Source organism: Polyodon spathula, chromosome 14 (assembly GCF_017654505.1).
Source record: "Polyodon spathula isolate WHYD16114869_AA chromosome 14, ASM1765450v1, whole genome shotgun sequence".
NCBI lineage: Eukaryota > Metazoa > Chordata > Actinopteri > Acipenseriformes > Polyodontidae > Polyodon > Polyodon spathula.
Window position 1 is genome coordinate 3,732,084 of NC_054547.1, and position 21,975 is coordinate 3,754,058.

Sequence of the window (21,975 nt, forward strand, 5' to 3'; positions counted from 1 at the left end):
ATTAGCCATTTTCCGTATTTTGACCCTTTTTTCTTTTTTTCTGTATTTTCTAATGCCACCACATGCTGCTAGCACAGCCAGAATCTATTCAGCTGTTTGCTTGTTTGTTTGTTTTTTTGGGGGATGGGGGGGAGTAACCTCACAAGCTATCATGAAGGACTCAAATATTTCCTTAGGCCAGGATCAGCATAAATGTATTTAAATGTAATTAAATGTAAATAAACTCTTGAAGTGTGCCATTTTATAATCAGGTGTTTGTACTGTACATTGTAAAACTGTTTTGTTTTTGCTGTGTCTCCGACAGGAGGCTAATCTAGTGTGCATGCAGATATAATTAGACTTAATCTTCATTTACGAGAACAGTTTTTCACGTCAACTCAAAAGCAATCAAAAGCTAAAGAAAGATGACTGGCGGGGCCCTGCTTTGTTTCATATGCTATCTGTAAGCTTTGTTGTTCAGAGTTGGTTATGAAATTAAATGTGGAGCTGAATAACTTTTATTTGGTGCAACAAATGACATCCAGATTTTCATACCTCAATGTTTTAATAATAATAATAATAATGCATGCATGCAGCTGGTAACAGGAAATCTGTTTCTCTATCTCGATACCTGGGTCTACAAAAGGTTACACAAGCAATCTGGTAGCAAGCCTCCCTGAATGGGAAGTGGTGAACTTGTCTGTTGTGTGTTGATGGTACAGAGGGAAGCCCAGGAGAGGGAGATGGCTGAGCAGGTTCGTCTGGAACAGATCCGGAAAGAGCAGGAGGATGAGCGAGAGGTGAGAACTGGGGCACCACAACAGCAAAGCTTTTCTGTCGGGGGTCAAGGCGCTTGCAGGGGGCTAATGAAAAGAACAGTGAGTTTGAGAAGAGTAGATCCAATATTACTGACCAGCTCTAACTTGAAACACAGGTAATGCAGTGTGTATGTCTCTCTCTCTCTCTCTCTCTCTCTCTCTCTCTCTCTCTCGGAGAACTCGCTCGTCTAAGAGAAGAGACTCTCTCTCTCTCTCTCTCTCCTCCATCTATTCATACATCATATCAATATAATATATATATAGATACATATATAAATAAATACATACATACATACACACACACACTCTCTCACTCTCTCTCACATACATATATAGATATATATATATAATCCCTCCGGCCCCAACCCCCCACGCCGCCATAAGCGCGCCTCACTGCGCCACCAGTCATCGCGCCCCTCGTGCGGCGGGGTTCTCCTCGGCCCACCACACCATCTCACCGAGACCCTCCCGTCGACTACCTCTAGTTCCCGCTCTCATTCTCGCCTTCGTGCTGTCTTCGCCTCCGCTACTCATCCACCGCGGTCGGGCTCCTCCCCTACCCCCGCGCTCCGCCGGGAGCCCCCCCGCTGGCGGTCAGACAGAAGGCGTCACCGCGCCGCGGGAATCGGCGCGCCTGCCTCCGCGCGGCGCCCCCGCGGCGCGCGCGCGCGAGGGTCGCGCGGGCGGGCCTCGCGCCGCCGCGCCCGGCCGCCCGCACCAGCCGGGCCCCATCTCCAGACGCGCGCTCCGCCAAAATCAGCTGGGCAACGCCACCATGGCACGCCCAGCAGGCACTCGCTAAGTTCTAAAGACGCTGAATGGAATTGCCTGTCAGGCGCTCCCTCCTTCTGGAACAGATCCGGAAAGAGCAGGAGGATGAGCGAGAGGTGAGAACTGGGGCACCACAACAGCAAAGCTTTTCTGTCGGGGGTCAAGGCGCTTGCAGGGGGCTAATGAAAAGAACAGTGAGTTTGAGAAGAGTAGATCCAATATTACTGACCAGCTCTAACTTGAAACACAGGTAATGCAGTGTGTATGTCTCTCTCTCTCTCTCTCTCTCTCTCTCTCCTCTCTCTCTCTCTCTCTCTCTCTCTCTCTCTCTCTCTCTCTCTCTCTCTCTCTCTATATATATATGATACCTATTTTGTTTTGTGCTCGGTTTGTGTGTATATATTCTCGTATATCCATCATTCTGTGTGTGTGTTGTACGGTATCTTCTATTGCTCTTCTTTGTGTGTGTGTCTGGGTGTGTGTGTGTTTGTGTGTGTGTTACCATACTCCAAATGGTATTCAGAAATGCAATTTTGATATTAGGCAACAGTCGCACAAATAACACTCCTCTCAAGTCCCCTCTCTCTCTCTCTCTTCCCTACTCTATCCTACACGCGTCTCTCCTCCTCCTGCATATATATATATATACATACATACATACATACACACACACACACACACACTACAGTTATCATATTGCATCTTTAGTTACACTTAAGTCTTGTAAATCCCCTTTTCAAACAGCAGTAGTCCCTTTAAGCATTGTCCAAGTGCTTATGTGCTCTCTGTATTGGGACCCCTTTTGTTGGAGGGTAGATAACTACTTAGTCAGTTGGTACCAGTATGTCCTGTCGTCTTGTTGGGTGTTTTTGAAAAAAATGTAAGTGCGCCTAAGTGGGATTTAGCTCTGATTTCCAGCAAGAGACTATGAAAATTACATTGGGACTCAAATAATATGAAATGTAGCCAAAAGAGTGGTATAAATATAATGTAGATTTGGTTTGGGTTTGGAAATCTAATTTTCTGTCAGTTTGATTTACCAATCCTGTTTGACAAGCGGTATGCGAGACCCTGCACCATGTACTGTATTCGATGCTGTATATAATGTGCTGCCTTTTTGTTTTCTTGGCCATCCCTTTTGAGTAACAAAAGCTTCTGTGAAACATTGTAGATATATAATACCACACTCTACTCTTCAGTGGAAATCCCTTGTGTAAGTTTACCTAGCAATGCACCATTTTGACTAGCTTAGTGAAGCAAACAATAGTTCCAAAGCTAGTTTAGCAGGAGACCAGTGCTGCTTCACTGGTTGCCTGACGTTTTGGTTTTCTGTTCAACTAGGAAACTATACTTATTCGATGTTTTAGACAGCGAGTTGCTTTTTCTCCCAGTTGAGCGAGATCAGCACAGGGTTACCTAACCAGGCTACTGTGAGTTGTGCTTAACACAAGGGAATGGGCAGCAACACGTGAGGTGTAGTGCACCTTCTGGATTTTAAAACATTTACATAGCTAACCATTTATAGGAAATGGAATCTTTTAAGAGATTGTAGCTAACAAAATAATTCAGTGCAAAGGAAAGTACTCCACTACCTGAATGCATGTCTTACCTTGCTAAAGAAATTGGTACTATAGTGTGTGTGTGTCTCTCTCTCTCTCTCTCTCTCTCTCTCTCTCTCTCTCTCTCTCTCTCTCTCTCTCTATATATATATATATATATATATATATAATATATATATATATATATATATATATATATATATATATATATATATATATATATTAGAATCTTTTTTTTTACTGTAATGTCAGAAGCTGATATTATAAATTCAAGCTCCAGATCACTAATGCCATTTGCTGATTTCGTGTTAAAGCTTAATGTGTTCATTCCAACGTAATACATTGTACATTTCCGTCTTAAACAGGATTACAAAAATTATGTTAAACAAGTAGTAAATGCATCTAGTATGAAGTGTCACTTTTAAGAGACTTTATATATATGTAGAAATACAGGTATGATGTGCATTTTTATTTTACACAATAAAGATATATTGGTACAGCTGTAACAGTACTATTCATAATGGCTGGCACGGGCTGCTGGTGAATACCTCTCTCCTAACAATTATATTCTATTATCTCTGCTCAATACAGATTACCCACTTCCACACCCACCCCGCAAACAGTGCTATAGAAACCTGTTTCCATTTAAAAAAGGCACATTGAAACTGGGCCAAGTGTTTATTTTAATACAATACTTACAACAATGCATTCAAAAAAGAAAAGAAAAATAATAATTATAAGGCATGCAACCAAAGATGTTTGCTCAGCCCGGAATAAAAGGCAGTCCGGACAATAACTATTTACCAACATGTGAGACAACCCAGTGGCTAAGCTATTGTTCCTCAACGCGCACCAGTTTGGCTCAGGCACTGGCTATTCACGTGTTCAGAGCTGCCTTTGTCTGCTGCACCGGCTCAGTTGTTGTTTCTCATTGTGGGCTTGGGATTATTTATAATGTTTTTTGCTTGCTCGTGTTAGGGAATAACCTTTTGCGGTATTCTTTAAACTCTGAGCCCAAGAGAATAGGTCCCGGGGTCCACTGGGTCAGGCTCACAAAGCCAGAGGTTGCTAATGAGCTACTGTTGTGCATTTGTTATGAAATATAATTGCATTAGGTTGGTAAATAAAGCTGGCGTGTGTTGTTGCAGCAGCATATGGTAGTGATTGTCAAAACAGGGACTACAGGTGAGGGCTTTAAACATCAAAAGAGCACTAATTCCTAGAGGGCTGGTTATTTCTGTTGTTTTCATTTTTATTTATTTTGCTATTGTGGAGGGCAAGGGACAATAGCCCTGCTGCAGCTAGACACAGTACCAGCAGACGCCAAGAGAAAATCCCCTCAGTAGACCCACTGACTAAATTTACTCAAACCTAGGCCTCTAGAAATAAAAGGCTGTCTAGCTACCTAGCCACCCAGCCACATAGGTATTGATTATTTTTTATAAGATTTAAATAGGCAAATTAGGTAGGCCAATAATTAATTAATCAGACTTACTTTCTCCCTTTTTCATAGTTACTCTCTGCTTTTCGCTTGATGGCGTTTTAAAATCTAGCCATAGTGCTGAGACTATTAAGGTCATTTTGAGATGGCCAGTTTTGAGTGCTAGCTCAAATCGGTTGTTTACTGGAGTAGAGAGAAGCAGTAGCAGGGGCACCGATCCTTGCTTTTAACTACTGAGACAGAAAAGTGATTTACTACTGTTAGATATGCTTATCGATGATCATTTTTCAGAAGAATAAATAGGCAGTCCAAACAAATTCTCAGTAACGCCATTGTGATTGATTTATTGTTCCGACCCTAGTTGAGTAGTACATCTTCTGTTATCCAGTAAAGGCTTGGCCAGTCAGGAATAAATAATACAAAATTAAAGGCTTTCCATTCACAAAGTACAGTCTAATGCGTGCAGGTTTGTGTTTTGTTAAATTATCTCAGGTTGAGAGGTTCACAGTTTTGTTTTGACTGATTAATGATCTATTCAAATGGGGGCTGTACTGCAGGGCTCAGTGTTGCTGCCGATGCTGCACCAGCCATAGGCGGGGTGGCTTCTGCTTCTTTTCATTTCAACAGGGATCTTTCAACACGGCTCTGATTTGTGTTTGCAATAATAGTAATAAGTAAGCGAACAGCTTTATTTGTTCAACACTTTTTAAAAAAAAAAAAAAAATTTCTTCAGGAAGCATCACGCTTACAGATCAATACTGTATGTTGTTAATTCCGTTTTACTCACAAAGCAAACATCTCAAAAGTGTCAATCACAGGGGTATCATTTTGGCCAACCATTGTGGGCATCCTTAAAAGTTAGCTGAAAGAAATGTTGTTTTCTCCATAAAAACTGTTAAAAGCCACATTGCCTAGCCAGGTTCCAAGTTCAGTGCTACTGTATAGACAAGCAACACACACACACATGTGTGTGTGTATATATATGTATATCTTTATGTATGTATATGTATGTGTATATTGTATGTATTATACATATACATACAATACATATTACATATATACATACATCATATATATATATACACATATATATATATATATCAATATCACATTTTATATATATATATACATATAGAGAGAGAGATATATCTCAATGCAACTAATCCTATTAATTCTGAGTAGCCTTATCTTTTTCCCCAAATCTATGGGATGATTGAAAAGATATTGGCAGACCTGGTAGAATTCTCAGCTGTGTAGATGTGACCATCATGTTTGTCCCTTCAGGCTATCCGTCTGTCCCTGGAGCAGGCCCTGCCCCCAGAGCCGGAGGAGGAGGGCAGTGAGCCAATCAGCAAGCTGCGAATCCGTACGCCGAGCGGGGAGTTCCTGGAGCGGCGCTTTCTGGGCAGCTGCAAGCTTCAGGTCCTCTTTGACTTCGTGGCGTCCAAAGGGTTCCCCTGGGAGGAGTTCAAACTGCTCACTACGTTCCCTCGCAGAAATGTGAGCACAAACATTCACCTCCGTGAATCAAAAGCCATTTGGTTATTCATGGCACCTCAATCATTTTTTTTAACTTCATGTCAGTTACACAGCATTCCCAAACACAATCTTACTATGTTAAAGAGAGAATACTGGTATTTGTTGACATAGAACTTAACCAAAATAGAGTCACTGACTGACCTGTGTCAGGAAAATCTCTTTCTATTAACTTCAAACAATTAGACCAAAAAATAAATAAATACTGACAATGTTATGTTTTAGTCTTGCCGCAGGATGGGGTATTAATCTTGTAACCTCTGAAAGCTCATGAGGGTTTTGTTGTGCTTTTTCTGATAGTGGATTTAATTTGAGTCGGTCACATCTGTGCACCTGCTTCTTACTGTAATCCACTCTCCTATCATTGTGGCCAGTGTCTTCTAGCAACATGATAGTCAATTGATTTAAAAAAAAAAAAAAAAAAAAAACCTCTAGTTGTTTCAAATGAAGTGGTGGCATGTTAATGCATTAGAATTCAATGAAAGCCTTTTTAAAGGAGTGCTGACAGATTTCTCATGTCCAGTAAGGGACTGGTGTTGACTAATGTGAGGCAAGAAAACCACACATCTGCACCAGTATCTTCAGATCGTAATATTATTAATATGAAAATATTGACGTATAGCCATAGCTTATGCAAAAGTGTTTTGCTCACTAACCCCCAGCGACCTAGCAAGTCATGTTTCAGAGGTGGGGAAAATTTGTTCTTGGCAATCAGTTAAATTAAAAGCTAAGGTAAAGTAATGAGCGTTTTTTTTTCTTCTTAGTTGTATTTCTATACACACTGCACCTTATTGCAAATATTAATTAGAATCCCACCATGCACTGGTTACTTACGATACTGTCGAGGTGGCCCTGTGCTTCGTTGCACATCCAGCTTTTAACACAGTAATTAATGGGGTTGGTAAGTTGTGTGGCAGGTAGATAATGAGCGTGCTTTTTAACTACCTGGTTAATTAGACATGTGGATTATTCAATAAGGGATAGCTTCCAGACCTGCCCTGACAGCAGGTCCTGTGCGCCTCCTGGGAAGCTGAACACTTGTATCTGTGTTGCAGAGCCTAGAAAAGTACTGCCTGTTGTTTTCATTTCATTCAGAGGAGTCGCAGGGAGTTTGGCAGGATGGCTTTGTGTGGCAGTGCCCAGTGCCTAGCTGCCTTTAACCCTGTGTTGCCAAATGTTGCTTTTAGACATTATTTATTTATTTATTTATATTATTTAATTTAATTCATTTGTTACCTCTAGTAAGGTGAGGAGGAGTCAGGACCCAAAGTGTACATCACATTTAGGGCTTCTGATTTTTGGTTTTAACCGGTAAAACACCCCTAATACAAAAAAACAGAAATTGATGGATAGCCAATAAACACCAGAAAACACCAGAAAAACTGTGGAAATTCACGTTGACTTTACCCTTTTCCCATTAAAAAATAAAATCTACTACAAAAATAATAAGAAGTATATTTGACAGTGCTGCTGGGCAATGTCCCACCTTTCTGACTTGTGTCTATCAATGATTCGTTCTGAATACTTTAAACCCGCCCCAACTTCTGAGTGACAGCACACTCTATTGGAGAATCCGCTTGCGAGATTTAAAATGAGATTACAATCAGGATTGGAGGCTTGTTAGTGGGATTTAAAGCTGTATTACAGTTAAGATATGGAGGGTCTAAAACAGAATGTGCCTGTGACCATATAGGGATTTCATTGTGGAAGACAGCAAAGGAAAGAAGGTGCAAGTACTTTTGAGTTACTACTATACATATTTTGACAGAAAAAAACAACAGAAAACACTCAAGCAACACTCATTTCATACAGTTTATCAAAAACGAAAGCCCAGAAAAAAACTAATTACATAAAACTCGAAAATAGCTAAAAATAAGAACTGAAAAATGCAATTAATAAAACCCGAGAAACAGAAGCCCTAGTCATATTAGAGTTAAAAAAAAAAATAAAAAGGGCATTTGAATGTATTTGAATGTATTTAATGTATGGCCAATGTAGCATTGAAGCCTGGGTGAACACCCTTCTTTTTAACACACCCACGACGTGCTGATTTCTTTCTAATCACAATTACGAGTGTGTTTGGATTTTGTTATTCCACATAAATCAACTGAATGATTTGCTTCCTAAGCCGCTGCTCTATTGCCAGTAGATTAAAGACCCAGCAAGGAAAGGGTTAAAACCAAAGGGTTCGGTGGATCAAAGTGCCCCTTCTTTATCTATAGTGAGCTACATACAGGAACATCATATGAAACTACTGTACTTAGCTACACCCTGCATTAGCCAGTGTTCTGGGCTGCACAGCACACTATTCCTGTCTTGGATTCCCTGATAGCAACTTAAAATATCTCAAAGTCATTGTTGAGGGTTAGCAAAGACATTTTCTGCATTATTTCAGAGGCAGCGACAATGTGTAGTGTTATTAAAGTCAAGGAAAGGAATCATCCCAGAAGTGCAAGTCCCCCAATACATACATACAGACTGCTTTCAGTGGCACTTGTGCAACCTGTTAGTTTTTACTGAGAGGCAAAGATGTAAATGAATAATAATAGTTTATTACGCAAAAGGCTTTTTTTTTTTTTTTTTTTTTCTTAATTAAACTCCACGGGAAGCAAGTCAAGTGGCAGCAGTGTTTGTGTATCTCAACAGCACCCCATCTAATCCGCCTGCGCTGAGAACTAATTAAAATGAAAACAGAAAACTGCTAAATGACATCCGAGGCTCTTATTTTGCGGAAGGATTAGCCTATATACGACTATTGCATTTGTAATTCTCTGGAATATCGTTTATACAGGATTTCTCCCTTCGTTTTAAAACCAAAGCTGATCTGCCTGGGATAAGCAGTACAAATTACTGAATACTTTTGTTTCTTTGGCTGCCTTGGGGAGCCCAGAAAAACAGCTGCAGCGCTCGCTTTGCTCTCCGGCCTGTCTGTTCCCTTTCTCCTTTCACTTGTTACTGAATTATTTGAAAATAGATGTTTGTATCTGGGTCGTACTCCTGAGAAACAATTCCTTTTGGGTTAGAATCTGAAAACCAGCAATAGGCAAGGCGCCCTATTTTAATAAGCCGATACATGTGTCTGTTTGCTAAGTTTCTTTTGGTTTTATTCAGATTACTGTTTGATAACATGTTCAAGAAGGGAATGTGCAAGTTTCCTGACCCACCAGAGCCAGTATCCAGCTCTGTATCCTTAAGAAAAAGCAATTCCAAGACCAGTGTACTGGTGGTTTACATACGGTATTGACAATTTCAGCATTATAGCTTTTACATACATATTCAGAAAATCCTATTAAAAGGAGTTACTTAAAAACACCTTTGTTTGACTTCTTGTATGTACAGCACATATTACCCTCATCTACAATCTTAGAGCTGGGGAGCAAGCTTTTTACAGAATGTGTTCGTCTGCAAGCATGTTCTGCTCTTTGCTTTCTAAAACAGTGTTGTAGTGTACTAAAAGCTTGCGGATTGTTGTAATGTTAATGGAACCGCCTTCCACTGTTGCCAGACAGAGAGTAATGCTGAGTTCTGAACGTGTTGAACACAGAAAGGCTGCACCTCCATACCGCCCCGTGCTGTGCAGTTGTTAGCGTGAACATGTCCGTCTTTTCACTGAGGTAGGATTGAAACCTGGGAGACTCTGCCTGGGGGCTAGTGTGTGATTGACTGAGCCACCAGCCCCCTCACACTGCCTGCCTCTTGCTTTGAAGTGGCCTGTTAACTCCCCTGCAAAATGTGCTCCTTTAGAATCCCTGGCAGCAGCTAATGATCTCCCACTGCTTTAGTAATTGGCCAAATAAACACTGACAACAGAATGTTAAAACAGGCAAGTTATTTTGGTTTAATTAACGGGAAACTGGTTTCCCTGATTGAAGTTTGACAGTGCATGTTGTTATTATTTTTTTTTACGTCTATCTTATTTATTTTAAAGGTTCAGTTTAATGCAGTTTTCTATTAGGACCTTGCATTTTCTTTAGGGTACTGTCCTGCAGTAGCACTAGGCTGTGTTTATCGACCAGCAATGGCATTTCCATCAGGAAACAACCAGATTAGTTGGTTAGTGCCAGTTAGTCCAATAACACCTTTTGCTAGTTGTTAGATTCCCTGTTTTAACGAGAATCCTGAGATGTGAGCATTTTTGTGCATTGGATTTAAAAAACACACAAACGTAGGTGCAAAAAGATAACGATAAATATATCAGAAATGCTAAATATACAAAATAAATAAGACGGTAACATATTAGCAATTGTCGTTGGCTCAGAATGATTTTAAGTTCGACCCTTTATCAAAGGCTCCTAACTTTAGCTTATTAAACCAGAAATTCTTCCATTCATTCATCCAGGGACCCTTTTCATAACTCCAAAATAAGGCACCTGAGGACCAAGAACGCATACAAAGAAGAAATAAGCGCTGGTGTAGAGTTACAAAATGCCAGCAGACAGAGCCTGGGGTGGGTACTGGGGGCACCACAAGCTTTTATTCAGGTTGAATGGGAATATCTTCTACAAACTCGCCAGGCATTAATTTCCACAACCCTTCATTGATATAATTATCCATACCCCAGTAACTATGTGATTGTCTGGTTGGGTGAAATTTGTGGAGTAGCGATGGTACAAACATGGCTTTTTCATGTTCAGATATGACTAATTGACTATTCTAAAAAAGTAAATATTACCTAGAAAACAAAAGTAGACAATTACAGTATTTACAGTAAATAAAACAATCTCTGAGAGTAAAGAAACCCGGTACCTCGTCAAATGATCCTTTAAAGGATGGCGAGGCACACTGCACAGTAGAACGTGTGTTAGTTATTTCAGACGTCATTTTGGCATTTGTTTCCTTTGCTAGAGACCTTTTGGATAGACTTCGGATAGAAATGCATTTATTATGTTGGGGACAATTTTCCTGTGGTTTTGCCCATGGGAGGAAAACCTAGGCCTGTGTGTTTTCATAAAATGAAATGACCATGACCTGCACCAAGTCATTTTAGCAGGGGCTGTTTGTAGAAATGGGGAGATTTGCTTGGCTACTTTTTAGGAACCATCTTGGTTGGGAACTTTTGTTTTGTTCTTTGTTTTTGTTCACCAGAACAATACCGTTCTGGTCGTTGTTTTTGTACTTGGAGATATCTGAGCCAGATAAGGTGCTGTACAGGTCATTGAGTAGCCCTCCATCAGGAGACATGTGGAAAGAGGGGACGAATTACTAGAGGATTAGCGGATTCCTCTGCTGTCTTCTGGAAATACCCCCTGATACAGCAGAGGTGTCACTTTGCTTTCACTCCTCTGGATGCAAGTGTAGTGCATGTGATGAGGAATCCAGAAATTGGGTCACGTGGGGTGAAATAATGACAAATGAAAGTTACAGTGAAAAGCATTTGTGGTTATACCTTCTGGTCTCTCTCTCCTCCCTTGTTACACGTAAACATGTGCACTGTTTGGAGATTATCCTGTGTCTGAATATAACTAGAATATGAACACAGATTATATTAGGTCCTGGACTTGGGAGGCTGGGGTGTGTAACATCCACAACCTCATATCGTCTCCCCAGAGAGAGAAGGGGGTGGGGGGGCAGGCAATGCTGTCCCCTTAATTAGGCAGGAAGGCAAACCATAAGGAGAAGAAATTGCCTCGGAGCTAATAAGCAAAAGGGGGCGGAGAATGCAAAAAAACAACAGCTTTGTTTGTTGACAGATGCTGTTCTGGTTATTGTCTGTTAATTGGATAACAGTGTAAACATTTGCAAACTCTGGCGTTCCCCTGTGTAATCATGGACACCACCCTCTCTGCGAGGGGGCTGTCGGGCATACCTCCTGCTGCAGGGTCCCTCGCTGCCAACCCACCCACACGCCCATGCCAGGCTGGCTGACCATGCCTGATGCTGCTCGGGGGTCTCCAAGTAACTGACACCGGGCTTCAGTAACCGGCTGTAAAAAGGGAGTCTGCATAAAGGGCATTCATTTGTCAAATTGGTGGTTGAAGCTCGTGTGCGAGCGTGTGTGTGTCTGTTTGTTTGATGAACACTGCAAACTGTTTATTAGCTTGCTGTCATCAGCTGTTATGCACACATGTTCATGGCACCCCCTCCCCACACACACAGTCATGTGAGAAAGAGTGGCATCAGCACACTCATTAGGTACAGAGCCAGAATGCTGATTTGTGTTGTGAAGAAAAAAGTCTGTCCCCCCCCCCCCCCTTCCTCCTTTACTCGTCTGCTTGAGGAAGGTCCCAGAGTACCGTTATTAACTGCAGTACTCGTGGCAGGCCAACTTTAGCAGAAGGTTGTTATTTTTATTTTTTTCTGTTGGTTTTCTTTCTTTCTCCTCAGCTAGAACAACACAATAGCTGCTCAATTAGTACATCGCAGCAGGCACCAGCCTAACGCACATGGAGCTGTGTGCGCTGCTCTCAACCTAACAGGTTTTCATAACAAGGTATCACAACTCTAAATAATTACTGCAGCTTCCAAGGGGAGCTCAGCTTGGCATGCCGCGGTGCTGAACTGAGGGACCAAGATTAGAAAGCACAATTGTTTTGCTGTGCTATGGCATCACCCCTGACGACCTTGCTATTCCAACCTGAAACGTGCTAGAAAGGCAGACACAACCCTATTGAAAGTTTTTGGATCTTAACATTCTGCTGCGTTGATGATTATTTTAGAACAATCAGTTCATTCAGCTTGAACGTTTTCACAAAACAGCCAGGGATGTCATTTGATTGAAAGGTGGATGGCCAAAAAGAACATGGAGTGTCAGCCTGTTTGTTTTTATTCATGATAATAAACTTCACCGCTTACCCACTTCTTCTCCCCAATGAGTGTTTCAGCAAGTGGATCTCCTAGCGGCGGATGAATTATTAATACTAACATCCGCTAGACACGTACTGCCATCTTGATTAGGGAGTCGAATGGCAAGTTTTTAAACCTTGAGGCTACTGGTTCGCATCCAGCCTTGTCTTTCCATTCAGTTCAATGAGTTGAGATGCCAAACCATTATTACAAAATATTGCAACATTGACGCCCGTCAAGTCAAGTTTTGATAAAGTAGCGTGTTTTGCACTCTGATACGGTAGATGAGACTTCGGCATAGTCCAGCACAGAGAGAATCCAAATTCGGATGTTTTTTTTTATTTTTTTTTAACAAAGCATTTCTGATTTGAGATGTATGGTGACTAATTCTGTCCAGACATGGCTTTCAGGGTTACAGTTTTAACAGTCTGGATTTGGTATTACTGTCATAGTGCAGCCGCCTGAAGGATCTTTACCTTGTAGGGTGTTTTTATGATGGAAAGAGTTTCCAGTAATATTGTGTGTTGGGGAGGTTGTTTTTAACTGCTGCATCCTGTTTCCTTTTTGTAAGTCCTGTGGTCTAATTGTATCTAGACCAGTTTTTACTGAAACACATGAAGTGATTAGGTACCAAGCAGAAGCAGCAGTATGCCATCAATAGCCTTGCCTTTGAAATACCTCTGTATTCCAAATTGAAGTACAAAATAGAAGCTATGAACCAAAGACTGTCAACACAAGAAAAGGAGGACCAGTGATCCTATTGTAATTGCAATTAAAAGATATAAACAGATGTCAGAACAATCAATCAATCAAAACATTTTATTTATCCAGATGAGTCAATTGAGAACACATTCTAATTTACAATGACGACCTGGCAAGAGGCTGACAACACCACAGCAAACAACATCAAACACAATAAATAAACAGTAAAAAAAACACAATCATAAAACTCAGCAGCAACATAGCAGGCACAGATGCCATTCTGCAACGGGTCGACCCTACAGCTAAAATCAACCACAGATTTGAACCGTTCTAATTTTAACTTTTGGCTGCTGCAAACTGAAATGAGTGATGACCAAAAACTGTTGATACCCTGAAGAAGAAAGCTCCAGTAAGAGCCTAAGAATTTCCATTTTTAAAATACTTTTACATGTACAGAAGAAAACCTTTCTAAAAGCCTTTAATACTGCCCTTCAGCATACAGTACTACAGTAAGTAATGGAGTATATTCTGCTGTACTGAAACCTCTCATTTCATCTCTCCTTGTCTTTTCCTCAGGTGACCCAGTTGGACCCCACATGGAGTTTAGTGGAGGCAAAACTTTTTCCTCAAGAAACTCTCTTCCTCGAAGCGAAAGAGTAGGTAGAAGAGCCACAGAGATGATCAGCGGCATCCTTCGAGCTGCGAAGAGCCAGCGAGCAAGCCAGCCGTTCACACCCTCCATCACTACACACACACACACACACACACTGTCTCTCTCTCTCTCTCTGTTCACATGCTCGATCTCGAGATACGACCGACAGATCTTACGCAAAGACTCCTCCAGTAGTATTTTGTGTGTAAAGAAAAAATAGTGAAAAAGAAGAAAACCTGCTGCCAGGTCTGGTCTGGTGTTCGGAATCGCTCCAGACACTGCTGGAACGTGAATGAGCGTTTGTTAGAACTTTAGCCCCGCCTCACCCTTCCTTCCTTCCTCCTTCCTCCTTCCTCAACGAGTCACGAGGAGACTTGATTTAATTAATTCACACGCTCCCCTCCCCTCTTCTTTTCCCCCTTTCATTATTTTTTATTACTTTGTTAACGCCATAAACAATATCAAACTCTATATATATAGATATATATATAACTATATATAGATTATATATATATATATATCTATATACATACACATACTTGACTCGGCATGAAATTGCGCATAAATTATTGATTTATTGTTTTTGAAGATTTTAACGGGTGACAGTATTTATGTGGAGCTCTGAATAATTTTTGCCATCAATAATTCACAGTGTTCTTTTATTTTGCGGGTGGCTGGTGGTGCAATTGTGTTTTTTGTCATTTAGCTGACTTTTATAAAGAATATAATTTGCCATTTATATTATAATGCATATTTATTTTGACATGGAAGCTTTTAGTGCACTGGTTATCGCTCTAGATTATAACTGTTTGTTTTTTTTTTCTCTTATTGTGTGCGTGCGTGTGTGTGTATGTGTGTGTATGCTGCTCTTTTCAACGCTGTGATTGTTTCAATGATGATACAATAAGCGAGTTTCCACATTAAACGATCCTCAGAATTGTTGGCTTGGGGAATCATTTCCCTAGATTCCAGTCCCTGAGATGTTCCGTGGCTGTGGTCCTCACTGTCAAACAGACATCTCCTAAAGAAAACAGTGTTTCAGTTTTAGTCACCCTTCTTAAACATTTCCTGTTTGTAGCTGAGCCAGCCAAGTCTCTTCCCCCCCAAAAAAAAAGAAAAAGAAAAAAGAAATTTAGGAGGTTTTTGATGTTTTTATTTTATTTTCTCGTGTTTATTTGTTACTTTGTGACTGAGAGTCACTTCTGAGGTTGCCAGTCAGCAGATAGTACAGTGTGTATCATGTGATGGTATAAGCCAGTATTAAATAATCAGATTTGTTGGTGTCTTCAGTACAAACCGGATTGGTATAAGAACATAATTTGCTGCAGGTAGCTACAGAAGCGTGGCTATTTGTCTTACAGTGATGCTGTTGCAAGTAGCTGATAACTGCCTTTTGGGGGAAGCAAACATAATGCTTTCTGATACAAATAAGGCTGTGGTATAAGGATGTGCACCACCAGCAAAAAAAAAAAAAAAAGATGTTTTAGTGTAACTTTAAATTCGATGGGAATATGTTCTATTATACATACTACTGCGGACAGTGGGTAATAACAAGTGCCTTGTTCAGTTATGAACCAGTTAGGGTGCTTGAGAGTTGCTCAGCTGGTCTATGCTTGAGGTTCAGAAAATTAGTCACGTGTTTGTCTGCTTGTGAATATTCAGTGTTGTGTTTGTGTGATGCCGCCAGAGGGAGGGGTAACAGGGAATGGGCTGGGCTGCCGGGATAAGGGGCTGAACTAAATGTCGTGCCCATGCGGTGAAGAGAATTATGGGAGACAGTACTGGACGTGTCTTTTTCACAAAGGCTGTGTGACTAGTCCTGGCCTTAATTATTTAAAAAATAATAGTAGTGGGGGGGGGGGGGGGGGGGGGGGGGGATAAATAAATATGTGAATACGTTTCCACATTTATTTAAATACAAGTTTTGAGATACTTCAAAGATCATTCAGACATTTGTCAGTCAACTTTTGTGATGAATGGTTTTGATTCGATGCCATCAATTTCTTCCAGGGTTTCTCTCAAAGTTATTGTTTGGAGAAGTTTGTCAACTAAAATAACTGGAAACAAACAAAAGTAAAAGTTGCATTTACAGAAGAAAGCATCCCCCCCCCCCCATCCCCAGTACAGCGTCGTATTAATTCCTAAGAGATGTATCGTTTTTCAGTCTTTAAATGTGTTGAAGAAGTTACTGGTATTAATAGACATTGATCTACTTGTCCGTATGCAGACTACAGCAAGCGTCTTTTTTCTTTCACTGTTAGCACTGTAACCCTGGATTGCATCAAAAAAGGAAAAAAAAAGCCTCTCGATCCCAATTCTATCTTCACAGTTCCAATGCCTACCTCACCCATGTTTCTTATCAACCTCTCGATCCCAGTTCTAGCTTCACAGCTCCATGCTTGCCTCGTAATCTCGCCCATTTTTGTCAAACTAGAGAACCCTCAAGGTTTTAAGTGCGTCTAAGAAATTTGCCAACTCGCGATGGAAGCATTTATGTGTCTCTTAAGGCTACTTTTTGGCAACTGTTGAAGCAGCTGAGTTGTTACTGACATTTTCCAGTCATTTTTACGATGTGCAAAAAAATAATTCTTGATTTAAATTTATTTTTTAAATTGGGGATGTTTCTTGAAAATGTCGCCTAAAAGTTGCTTGTAACGTGGCAAATTTCTGGCAACGGCTGAAACAACTAGTTGCCTAAACAGTTCCCAGAAAACAGCTGGCCTGAAATTACTGCAGTCAGACCTGGTTAATGTCACTCCTTTTAACCCATTAAGTACCAAATACATTTTTTCTTTGAAAAAAATCAGACCACAAGCTGTATTTTTGTAATTTGATACATTACACTTAGACTTAACTTTTGCGGGTAACAAAATCTGAGTAAGTTATCATATCAATTTACCAAAAACTGCAAAGCAATGGGTTAATGTAACCCTCCATATTTATTTTCTGAACACTATTTTGATAAAGTACAGCAGGACAAAACAATACAGCTTACACAACACTGATGGCTCTGAATTGGGGTTGTTACTGCAGTACCTGTAGCTGTAGTCCTGTTTTGAAGTTTGCAATATCAATATTTCATGCCTATTTTGTCCTGTTACCTGATAAAAAGATCGATGCTCATTTTTCCTTGGTCCCTCTGAAGTGATATTAAAATGGTTTGAGTGAAATCCCTGGGAGAGGGAATTAAGAACTAATTACCAGAAGTAACGAAATCCAGTATATTCATGTTTTGGTTTTTGCTTAAGTATTTTTAACATAAAATGTTTATCTAATTGACAAAGTGCTTCCCAGCAGTGTCAGGGGCAGCAGTTAAAAAGGGTTCCTTTATTTGTTCTTTTCTCTATCCGACTTCCTCATGCAAGAGATTAAATATTAAAGGAACCCTTTTAGAATTCTGTCCCATGACACTGCTGGTAAGCTCTCGTGTATACAGTTGGGAGAGGGGAAGGGGGTTGCAGGTTAGTGATTGCACTGTAGTGTACCAGGTGCTTTATAGAGAGCTCTAGAGGCCATGGTGGTGCTTTCAAATTTTAAAAAGACCAAATTATAGAACGTGGTCAATTCAAACACTGAACGTTATGCCCTTTGTCAATTTTTCTCTTTCTAAAACTGTAGCATCCCTCTCCTCTGCTGGAGGAACCTGCGTGGCCAAGCAGCAGTGCCTTCAGAGTGAGTGGGGTGCCTCACAGTCCCTTCTGCTACTACCCAGTATGTCAGTGAAGCAGGTCCTCATCGCCAGTTTACTGCCCTGCAGAGATTCGCACTCGCAGCACCAGGGTGTGCAGGCTTGTTAATTAAGCGCCAGCTGAAGGGCGATGTGTTGTTTAACTGGTGAACTACAACTGCTGACTTGAGACCAGTGTCCCTCATGTCTGGTACCTGCCCAGTCCAGGTGTTTATACCAATAAGGTTGGTAATTATTCAGTTGAACCTGCTAAATACCTCAACTGGACCTTTGAGAAATGGAATTGCGAACCACTGCTTTAGACTTTTTATATCGACAGTATTCAGTCTGTCTCCATGTTGCCAAGTAATGGTATATTTGTTTTATTTATCATGTAAGGTGTTACCTGCACCAGTAAATGATTCACAGTGGGCTGAACAATAAATACAATGGTGATGTGTGGACTTTTGCTTCTATAAAAAGAGGATCGCTGGTCTGTTCACTTGATCCTCATGGAAAAACATGGTCAGTTTTGTTGATGTGTTTTGGACCTAGACTGCTGTTGTAAGATACTGCTGATACATTTTAACAGGACATCAGGGTTCTCAGTTACCAACACTATAATGTGATATAAAGGGGGCGGTGATCACCTTTGTGCTCTTGTATTTTTTATTTTTTTTCCAGTACCTTTTTGCCCATTGTTTTCATTTGTTTTGGTTGTATGCTCATTTTATTTACTGCTAGTTCTATAAAGTGACTGAGCATGCTGGAGCCTCTGTGTTCTGTTTTGTGTTGTGTTCAAAGTTTATGTATTTTTTAATCTGATTTGTTTTTGTTTTATCCGATTTCGGATAAATTGTTTCACGATTTAATTTTGCAGACAAAAACTCTTGACAAAAGAGGTGAATATATGAAACCAACAGAGAAAACGGTATATACCCAAGCATAGGCCCATATGTACGATAACACTAGTGCGACTGATTTATGAGTAATATTATGTTTAAATCGACTACAATTTAGGTAATTAAGAAAGACTGTCTTTCCATTTAGCTTTATCGTTATTGTATTTCCTGTTTAAACTGTATTGTGTACAGATCCCTGCCATTTGAAATTACCTAAAAAAATAAGATGGGTAATCACTCACTTAAAACATTTTTTAAAAAGAATTGAGTGAGTCAGGTGGTAGCGCGGATGAGTGGATATCACAAGTAATCCTGTGCATTCAGTGGGGCTTGCTAGGAGAAATCATAGTGATGACGTTGACATATCCTGGAGCAGCTAATGTTACTAAGACGATTATCCCCTCATTTCACAAAGCAGTCTGAAAATGGGAATTTCTGTGCTGCTTTACGTCGACACTAACCCTTTTGAAACCTCCTCTGGCATTATCTGCACAGTGGGCTAATTTCCCCTTTCAAGCATGGAGCTTTAAGGCTAAATCCTGCCATCTGTACACATGTTGGAACCGCGGTGGAGATGTCAACAGGGATAGAAATAGGACTCCTTTGCATAGCAGTTTCACCCATTCCAGGCTTGATTGGGCACAGTGTATAGGTAACAAGCTAAGGTGTGTCTTATTTAACTCCTAGTAAAACCAGCAATGGATCAAACTACTTTACTTTGCTTCAGATACTATTAATGTGTGATAAGTTTCAGCACAATCAGATAAACTCTTCTCAGACAGGGACCTCCATGTTTTTTTTCCAGATTATGTTGCCTTCAATAACTTGTGCGCAAGGATGTCCTCACCAAGTTTAATCACAAATGGATAAACAGTTTTCTAGAATTGTGTGATAATTAACTGACGGGCACCTCCATTTATCCAAATAATATATTCAATAATTAAAGAGTAAGGGAAAAGCACTAAAGGTACTTGAAGATGCCTGACGATGTAGATGACGAAACTGATAATTAGATCTGTTTGGAAATCAATGTGCAATTTATTTTGCGTGAAAGAAAAATGAACAAAACTAGGAGGAAACCAGCCAGCCCAGAAAGCTGTTTGTGTGCTGTTAGTCTTAGCTCTCTCCTATATTGTTAGTTAAAAATATCAAATCTAAAAGGAGATGTTTGCTGTTTTCTCCCGCAGAATAAACAAGGTTTGAACACAAAAAAAAAATACTTAACTAAATAATCTAGCACTGTGCAAACCTTCCTCCCCCCAAGGCTAATTAACACCATCCTTCTATCCATTCTCACGCAAAGACCTTTAAAGTATAACGTGTTCATTCACTCACAATTCTTGATGAGACACTTTTGGCTTTATTTGAAATCATACCACATCGTGGTTTTGCTTTGAGCAATTGCATGTGCACTTACATCGCTGAAAAGGGGTTTGTATAACAAAGTTAAGATATTAGGTTTTTCCTCCCCCCCCCCCCCCCCCCCCCCCCCAAGAATGTGATTCCAGCTGCCCCAATAGCTCTGAGATAATCCCCCCAGTTACACCTTTTGACAAGTTGCACCCTCAGGTAAGAGAGCTGTATCTTTGGCACAAAATAGTTTGGATGTTTCCATCTCAGTGGGTATGACGGTTTTATTACTGTTAATAGTTGGGTAAACTGAAGAAGCAGAAATAATTAAAACCATTAAATGGATCCTTGTCTCAAATGTCATGCTTAAAGAATATGTCACATTTAATTTTCTTGTTCTCCCCTTAGCCTTTTCTGAAGTTTGCAATCATTACTGTTTTTTTTTTTAATGTGTCTGTACCCAAGTTCGTGGGCTAGTCTTCAGTTCCAGTTACCTGCACATAATGCTTGTTAGATTAGCAAATTATCTTTTTATATTAGTAAGTGAAAACTAAAGGAATGATCCACAATAGCTGATCACAAGCTCTTATTTCTAACACACTTTGGCGGTTCTGACCTGTGATGTGTTTCAAGAGCAGGCAACTAGACCTGATGAGCTGCTTGAAATCAGGTGAAAGCTGCTTGTTTTTTTTAAACTGTTATTATCAGGGGGAACTTGCTGGAATCCTGAAAGGTTCACAATCATGTGATCCACAATGGTTTGAAGTTTCTAAGGCTGATGGGAGTTCTTGGGATGCAACCGCTGTGTCTCCTGTGAGTCACTGTCCCCTTGATCGGTACAACAAGGTAAAAACAGTTCCTTCTGGACAACTCTTACTTCTTAATTGAAACCCTGGTTTACCATGCAGTGATGTTCCTTCGCAACTTGAGAATTTGAAGAAAGCTCATTGAACAGTATTTCATTTTCAAGGTAAGATTCAACAGAGTAATTGTTAGGTTAGGTTTTAAATTCTGTTATATTAACCAAGGCTTTATTCGTATCACTTTTTAGCATTGCAGCATCTGTGCTCACTGTTGTGCTGCAGATTTTCTAGTTATTTTGCTTGCTTTATTTTTCACACTAAGCAGCAGTAGGTAATCACTTCCTGTGCTGTAGGGGCCAGTAAGACCATTGGAGTAAATCTGACCTACAAGCCAAGAAGTGAATTGGTACCAGGAAGCAACAAGAAGAAATACATTAAATTAAAAAATGCTCCCAGTGTTAGTTGTAGCTTTAAAGTAACTGTTTAAGCTGTAGCATTGCATCTGAAAAAAACATACTAAAATAATAATCATCATATAATTCTCTTCAGCACAATGAAATGGGGACCATTGATAATGTTGCTTATGACAACAGGTATAAAGAAATTTGGTTACTTGGTGGTAGTGGTAGTAGTAGGTTGAAATATCAATTATCTTAACAAATGTATTCTTCATCTATCACTAATTTTCATTTTCTGTTTCAGCCATCTTGATGACTTTTTACAAGTCGGAACTGAGTGTTGCAGGGGCCCAGTTACATGGTTACACACTGGTGTACATGATGCACTTGGGAGAAAATTTTATGAGAGTTACAGAGGGGGCACACTGAGTTATGAAAAGTCATCTATAGCTGAAACAGAAAATGATATGAAGAAAATCTAAACATGTAAGTAGAATAGATATCACAGCTCAAAAATGTCATGTACATACAAAGTTACTTTTTTAATACCGGATGCTTATAACCAGCCTACATTGTTATAGCTGCAGGTTTGTTTCACTTGCACCTCAATAATA

General features: G+C 40.2%; 1 protein-coding gene across 2 annotated transcripts in view; it reads left to right on the forward strand.

Moving 5' to 3' along the window:
• The window catches only part of LOC121326993 (FAS-associated factor 1-like), an 84,680-nt gene extending 70,003 nt beyond the window's left edge, over nt 1–14,677 (forward strand). For both annotated transcript variants that reach the window (XM_041270709.1, XM_041270707.1), the window contains 3 exons: nt 702–779; nt 5,853–6,068; nt 14,166–14,677. In XM_041270709.1, coding sequence (XP_041126643.1) covers nt 702–779; nt 5,853–6,068; nt 14,166–14,249 — 378 coding nt within the window. In that variant the 3' untranslated portion in view covers nt 14,250–14,677. The remainder of the gene's footprint in view (nt 1–701; nt 780–5,852; nt 6,069–14,165) is intronic.
• The last annotated feature ends 7,298 nt before the right edge of the window (nt 14,678–21,975 follow it).